Source organism: Oryctolagus cuniculus, chromosome 2 (assembly GCF_051225735.1).
Source record: "Oryctolagus cuniculus isolate XC-2025 breed Fujian yellow rabbit chromosome 2, ASM5122573v1, whole genome shotgun sequence".
Lineage (NCBI taxonomy): Eukaryota > Metazoa > Chordata > Mammalia > Lagomorpha > Leporidae > Oryctolagus > Oryctolagus cuniculus.
The window spans coordinates 42754165-42761816 of NC_142868.1; the positions used below are offsets into that span (position 1 = coordinate 42754165).

The 7652-nt window shown below is 46.6% G+C and overlaps 1 protein-coding gene across 1 annotated transcript; it reads right to left on the minus strand.

The window, feature by feature from the left end:
- Window positions 1-718: 718 nt before the first annotated feature.
- DEFB135 (defensin beta 135) lies at window positions 719-2861 on the minus strand. Its single transcript, XM_017337693.4, has 2 exons — window positions 2736-2861; window positions 719-1094 (listed from the first exon to the last, which is right to left on the minus strand). Exons 1-2 carry the CDS (start codon window positions 2791-2793, stop codon window positions 925-927), a joined length of 228 nt encoding a protein of 75 aa, XP_017193182.3. The 5' UTR covers window positions 2794-2861; the 3' UTR covers window positions 719-924.
- Between the last annotated feature and the right edge of the window lie 4791 nt (window positions 2862-7652).

Consider the following 7652-nt stretch of genomic DNA (forward strand, 5'->3'; position numbering starts at 1 on the left):
GAATAGGCACATGGGCACTGTCTGTGCCTTCTGCCCAGAGCTGACCCCAGAAATATACCACTGAGAATGACCAGCTACAATTATGTGAAATATGACTACATTTCTCAAAAATAATGGAGATAGAAGTCAGACACAAGGAAGTACTTACTGTATGATTGTACTTATACAAAATTCAAAAGCAGGTGCCAAGCCATAGAAGTCAGGCTAGGAATTATCTTTTGTGAGGCAGTAACTGCCAGCACTTGGGATAGTCTTTCCTTTCTTTCTTTTTTCATTTATTTCCATTTTATTTGAAAGGTGGAGAGACAGACAGAGAAGTCTTCTATCAACTAGTTCATGCCCCACATACCTGCAACAGCCAGGGCTGAGCCAAAGTGAAGTCAGGAGCCCAGAACTCCATCCAGGTCTCCCACATGAATGACAGGGACCCAAGTACTTGAGCCGTCACATGCTGCCTACCAGACTGCATGTTAATTAGCAGGGAACTGGAATTGGAAGCACAGGGAGGACTGGAACGGAAGCAATCCAATATGGGATACGGTCATCCCAAGTGGTATCTTCATCACCGCACCAATGACTGCCACACATATTGGTTTCTTGATCGGCATGCTGGTTACACCAGTCTATGAATGAAATTGGTGAAATTCATCACAATCTATTTCTAACTTGTACACTTTTCTAATTGTATGGTATGCTTCAAAAAGAAGTTCTCCTGAGACTTGGTAAGTAATAAATTAATAAAAAGAAAAATACCAAAGACAAGGAATTTAATTCAGAAAGTGTTTCTACAGGAGGGACAATCAAGAGAAGCACAGCAGACACAAAAGCACTGCTGGGTTGAAGCCATGGTTTTAGTGGGATGGTGCAACTGAGAAGGATCTGGAAGCCCAGGAAAAACGAGCAGGAGCCTTCACGGTCTCACAGCTACCTCCCAACAAGGATAGGTAAATTGGATTTGGAGATGCAGCACAGATACTGAGTATTACAAATAATATGATATAATTCACTTCCTGTACATTTCAACTTGCAAGTCCCTTTCAATCGCCAGCATGAAGAGAAGATCCTGTTGATGTAAATATTCGGTCCACTTTTCACTGCCAATAGAAACAAAAGTTCAGGCAATCAGTGTCTGGCTAGGGTCATGCTATTATGGATACTTTAACTCAGGGCTATACCTTAAAACTCTTTAAAGGTAAATTAGACATCATCAAAGATACCCCAAACACTTATGGCTGGACGCACCCTTTTCAGTTGCTCTTACCTTGTTTTCCAGGGACCTTGTTAGAGACCATGAGCTTCCATGGTCCACAATTACATGAATCACTAAACAACCAACTCCAAGTACCAGGGTCCCTCAGATTCACCTGGGGACTATATGCTACGCAAAGCTCATTCAGATGTCAAAAAAAAAGTCTCAGGTGTCTACACAGGCCCCCAGTTGGGAAACATGCAGGGTTTGAGACTCAGGGCATTGTGTGATTATCAGTACCTGCATGTAGAAAGAAAGAGCACTGAACTAGAATTTCAAAAGTCCATAGTCTTAGCCTTGAGTTCCCCAATAGCATTCTTCATGACTTGGGCCAAGTGCTGTCCTACCTGCCCTGGCTTAACCACAAGGTACTCAAGAGAATCCCATGCAATGAGTAGAGAGTGGTTTTGCATGGTAACTTACCAAGCTGTTAAGTTTAAGACCCAGCTACCTCTGGAAGCCAAGGGGTGGGGGAGCAGTGGTAGGCGGTAGTTTAAGAGGGTGAAGGTGACCCTGAGTCACCCCATTTTTGTGTACTAAGCCTTAACACTGTCTCTTATCAGTCAGCCACATGGGATCGTGAACTGGGCCTTTGTGGCGTAAAACAATAAATGCAGCGAGCCCACTGGCCTTGGCCAGCAGACTTGCCCGCTCTGTGCTTGCTGGCCCTGGGGCACCTCTCTGGGGACAGAGAGGTCGAGCGGAGAGACAGCGGAAATTCATGGAGGTCATCTTCTCTAAGACAGCAGCAGAGTTTCCTCCTCTATGTCTTTGTGAGATAGTTCACAATTGAACCTTCAGTGGTCTTTTGAATGTGAAGGTTTGAGGCAAGGGGTAGGCGCTCTCTGCAGATCCCAGAAAAAAAAAAAAAAAAACAAGCAATTTTGAGAACGTTAATGACTCAAATGGTATGTTCGCGATATTACTGACTTGGTGACTTCTGTCCTGAGAGTATAAATTCTGGTCCCTCAAACTGATATTCTGTCAGGTCTTATCATGCTGTAAGCTAATCGGATAGGTTTTAACAACGAGCACTGTTTATGAGCCTACTAGGCATAAACACTGCTTGACTTCTAAATGACTGAAAGACAAGATGGATAGTGAATTTGGGAGGAAGTTCTCCAGGAAGAACCTCCCTTCCATCCCCACCTGTCTTCTAAAGACCTCATCTTTTTTGCTCTGCCCCATTTCTGCCAATGCCAGCAGTCCAACCTTCCCCTCTAACTTCATAGACTCCCCAGACCAAAATCCAGAGGGTGATTCTTCTCCAGAGAGAAACACCTCCAACATGTTACACAGCATTGGCATCTCCCCTCCAGTGCCCGGACAAGCTCTGTGCAACCATCTCTGTTCGCATCTCTGCCTCTTGCCGTTTTCTTTGGCTGAGTCCTTGTTGTTGTTGTTGTTGTTTTCTAACTCTTGTAGTACCTAATACTCCTTCAACTTTCACCATTCCTAATTCCACGGGGAGGGGATTCCGTTTTACCTGGTGGAACGTAGGAGAGCAAGACAAGGACCACAAGGATCAAGATTGAGCTCCTCATGGCCAAACCAATCAGCAAAGAGGCAAGTGAGATGCCAAGGGGAGCCACTGTATATGTAGCTTTCGAGAGATGGGGAGACATGTGGCTAGTGAACCTTTAGGAACAAGAACACCTGCTTGCTCCACTGAGCAGCCCAATAAGCGAGCATTCTCATGTTGAACCTGACATCTCACCATCAAAGCCACACTTCCTGGGTGCCACTTGTGTTCTAAGCAACTGAGTTCACACCACGTGAACAGCCCTATTCTTGGCCTGGGAATGGTGCTTTGTACACGTCTTTTATCTTTATTGTACACTCACTGAACAGCTGCCTTTTGTGCACAGAAAATCATACTTTATGTAGTTGACCAAATGTTTTTAATAAAGATGGTAGAAATGTTGTAGAAATGGTAGAAATGTTGCTCCTCCAACTAGATAGTGAAAGAGCCAGTTCTTCCATCAGTCTGTCCCATGTGTTATTCACCATAGTATGGATGGATGGATAGATAGATAGACAGACAGACAGACATAGACATAGACATAGACATAGACATAGACATAGACATAGACATAGATGATCACCCTTTGGTGAACTCTTATTTTCCAGCTTTGGGAAGTTTGTGCTGTGGTTGAAATTACATATCTACAAAAGACTCATAAAAGAACTAACAGAGCAGAAAATCACTAAGTAGAGAAAGAGTAGAAGACGCAAGTCTGGAGGAGCCCCAGGGGGAACAACCAGTGAGCATGAATGCACAAAGGAGGCTTCTGAGGACCACTCTGCAACCTAGGGCATTAGGGGCAGCCAGGCATGCACTCCCCAGCTCACACAGTTCTGGCGTTCTCTTTTCCACCAGTCTCCTTAGGCTCTGTCTCACCCCTTCCTGCTGTGCCCTTCAGAACCAAGTTCCACTGAAAATTTACCTTTTACACCCTTCTTCTCCCCAGCACAACCTTTCACTTCTGTGTCTCAGTACAACGGTGCGTCCTCCCCTGAGGACGCTGCTTCTTGGAAGCCTTTGGTGATTGGAAGCTGTGCATCTGCCCAGGCTCTCCACACCATTGGCCAATCAAGTAGCGTGTCTCAATCTCCTAACAGCCCCCATTCCATGGCCAGAACAATAACTGACATGATCCTGTCCCTTCCTTGCTCTTTCCCCATTTACATTGAATTGGTTATCAAATTTTACCCATTTTGCCTTCACCATATACTTCACGCCACCCAGTTCCCTCCATCTCCACCACTGTCACTTGATCCAAGTCACAACCTGGCTAAACAGCCTCCCATATCAATTTCCAGACAGTTATCTTTCATCTCCACTCAGTAATCAAAACGACCTTTAGGAAATTGAAATTGGTTCATAAATTTGCCCTGTGTGATAGCCTTCAGTGGCTTCCTTTTGGGTTAAAGTAGAAACTGCTTAGTATGGATCCAGGTCTGGTCCTTGGTTTCTTCTCCCCACTCACCTCCTCTTTCTCTCTCTCTCACTGTATTGCACCCCACTGCCTTTCCTGTTCCCAAACGTGCCTACGTCAGCACTTCCATGCATGCTGTCACGTGGTCTGGACACCTGCATCACTCCCCTCCCTCATCTTTACCTAACACAGACTTATTTAGAGTGAAAGCCTCCATCTCTGCTACAGATATTCCTGAACCTCCATAAAAATTGGGTTCCCCTTTGTAAACCCCCATCATAGACCCTTTTTTCATCATTAGTATATAAAACATTACAATGCCATGATGTACATTCATGGTTTTCTTTCTTCAACATTTTCTCCCTGCATTTGACTATAAGCTCCACAGTAACATGGACCATGTATGTCAATATGCATGACACCACATAAATGAAGTCTGATTTTCTTTTTCTAGAATGCTATCACTTTTCTAGGACTACAGTAAGGTAGCAACAAAGTAGGTGGCTCAAACAGCAGAAATGTATCGTCTCATAGCTTTGGAGACCAGAAGTCTGAAATCAAGATGTCAGTAGGATTGGTTCCTTCTCAGAGGCGGCAGAAAGGGGTCTATCCCAGGCTCCTCACAGAGCTTCTGGGAGCCCCAGGCATTCCTTGGCTTGGAGAGGATGTTATTCCCCTGGGAGACTCATCATTTTCCCTCTGTACACATCTGCGCCCGAGTTGAATTCTTCCCTTCTCAGAAGAATAGAATCATATTGGACTAGGGCCTACCCTAATGACTTCATCTTAACTTGGTCCTCTGTAAAGTCACTGTTCTCACGGGGTCGGCGCTGTGGCTCACTTGGTTAATCCTCTGCCTGTGAAGCCGGCATCCCATGGGGGTGCTGGTTCTAGTCCCGGTTGCTCCTCTTCCAGTCCAGCTCTCTGCTGTGGCCCAGGAGAGCAGTGGAGGATGGCCCAAGTGTTCAGGCCCTTGCACCCGCATGGGAGACCAGGAAGAAGCACCTGGCTCCTGGCTTCGGATTGGCGTAGCGCTGCCGGCCATAGCGGCCATTTAGGGGAGTGAACCAACGGAAGGAAGACCTTTCTCTCTGTCTCTCTCTCTCACTCTCTATAAATCTATGTGTCAAATAAATAATAATAAGCAAAAGACACTGTTCTCAAATAAGGTCTCAGTCACAAGAACTAGAGATCGGGCTTCAGTGTATTTTATAGAGAAAAATTCAACCCAAAACAAACATAAATCTTCCCTGTTCCTGGTAGTAACTGCGACCTCAGGGACATCACATCAACCATGTTTTTTTCTAGAACACCAATTTACCTTTTCCTTTCCACAGCCTCCATTCAGGAGAAATGCCATCTTTTTTTTCTTTTCTCTTCTTCTTCTTTTTTTTTTTTTTTTCTTTTTTTTTTTTTTTTTTTTTTTGACAGGCAGAGTTAGACAGTGAGAGAGAGAGACAGAGAGAAAGGTCTTCCTTCCGTTGGTTCACCCCCAAATGGCGGCTACAGCTGGCACACTGCACAGATCAGAAGCCAGGAGCCAGGTGCTTCCTCCTGGTCTCTCACGTGGGTGCAGGGCCCAAGCACTTGGGCCATCCTCCACTGACTTCCCGGGCCACAGCAGAGAGCTGGACTGGAAGAGGAGCGACCGGGACAGAATCCAGAGCCCCAACCGGGACTAGAAGAGACAGAATCCTGGACTAGAACCCTGGGTGCTGGCACCACAGGCGGAGGATGAGCCTAGTGAGCCGCAGTGCCGGTTGAGAAAAGCCATCTTTAGCACTGCTTATATTCCCAGACTTTTGAAAGCCACGGGGCCAGCACTGTGGCTTACTAGGCTAATCCTCCGCCTGCGGCGCCAGCACCCAGGGTTCTAGTCCCAGTCGGGGTGCCGAATTCTGTCCCAGTTGCCCTTTTTCCAGGCCAGCTCTCTGCTATGGCCAGGGAGTGCAGTGGAGGATGGACCAGGTCCTTGGGCCCTGCACCCCATGGGAGACCAGGAGAAGCACCTGGCTCCTGGCTTCGGATCAGCACGATGCGTCGGCCGCAGCACGCTGGCCGTGGCGGCCACTGGAGAGTGAACCAACGGCAAAGGAAGACCTTTCTCTTGTCTCTCTCTCTCTCACTATCCACTCTGCAAATCAAAAAAAGCCATGGGAGAGTATCACACAACCCAGCAGAATTTAGAAATTAGGCCATTCCTGTATACATTCTTTCTTTATTTATTTTTGACAATGGCCGCTACAGCCAGCGCGCTGCAGCCGGCGCACCGTGTTGACCCGAAGCCAGGAGCCAGGTGCTTCTCCTGGTCTCCCGTGCGGGTGCAGGGCCCAGAGACATGGGCCATCCTCCACTGCACTCCCGGGACACAGCAGAGAGCTGGACTGGAAGAAGGGCAACCGGGACAGAATCCGGTGTCCCGACCAGGGCTAGAACCCGGTGTGCCGGCGCCGCAGGCGGAGGATTAGCCTATTGAGCAGCGGCGCCGGCCAATTCCTGTATGCATTCTAATCAGCATAGCACACACCATAGCCCACCCTACTCTCATTAGATGTTCTGGCTTTTCATCTCACTGAGAAAGCAAAGGTTAGAGGGTTTAAATTAATTACCTTTACACACCATTCCCACCCTACTCACCCAACAATCATATGCCTATATACATATATATATATACATATATATATATATGCACCTTTCCTTTTCTTTCTTCCTCAGAATAACAGGTACCAATTGTCTTCCCCAAGTTGTATCCTTCTACCCATGCTCTAAGTACATTCCATTACTTTGTCAAAACCTGTCCTTCAAAGAAAATTAAAGTGCGGCTGGCATTGTGGCACAGCTGGTTACACAGCCACTGTGACACATATATCTCATAGAAGAGGGCCAGTTCAAGTCCCAGCTGTGCAGCTTCCAATCCAGCTTCCTTCTAATTGGCCTTGGAAGGAAGTAGATGATAGCCCAAGTGCGTGGGCCCCTGCCACCCAGAGTAGGAGCCTGTGTGGAGTTCCAGACTCCTGGTTTCACCCTGGACCAGACCCAGCTGTTGTGGTCATTTGGGGTGTTAACCTATGAAGAGAAGCACTTGCTCTCTCTTTCTCTCTGCTTTTCAAATAACATAAATAAATATATAAAAAGAAATATTAAAGATTGTATTTAAAGTATAATACATGGATACAAAAATCCCTTAAAAAGATAGTTTCACAAATTGTCATAATTTTAATCCCATTGTAATCGCCACTTAGATCATGAAATAGACCTTTGGGGCCGGTGCTGTGGCGTAGTGGGTGAAGCCACCACCTGCAGTGCCAGTATCCCACATGGGTGCTGGTTCGAGTCCTGGATGCTTCACTTCCAATCCAGCTTTCTGCTATGGCCCAGAAAAACAGCAGAAGATGGCCCAAGTCCTTGGGTCCCTGAACCCACGAGGGAGACCCAGAAGAAGCTCCTGGCTCCTGGCTTCAGAT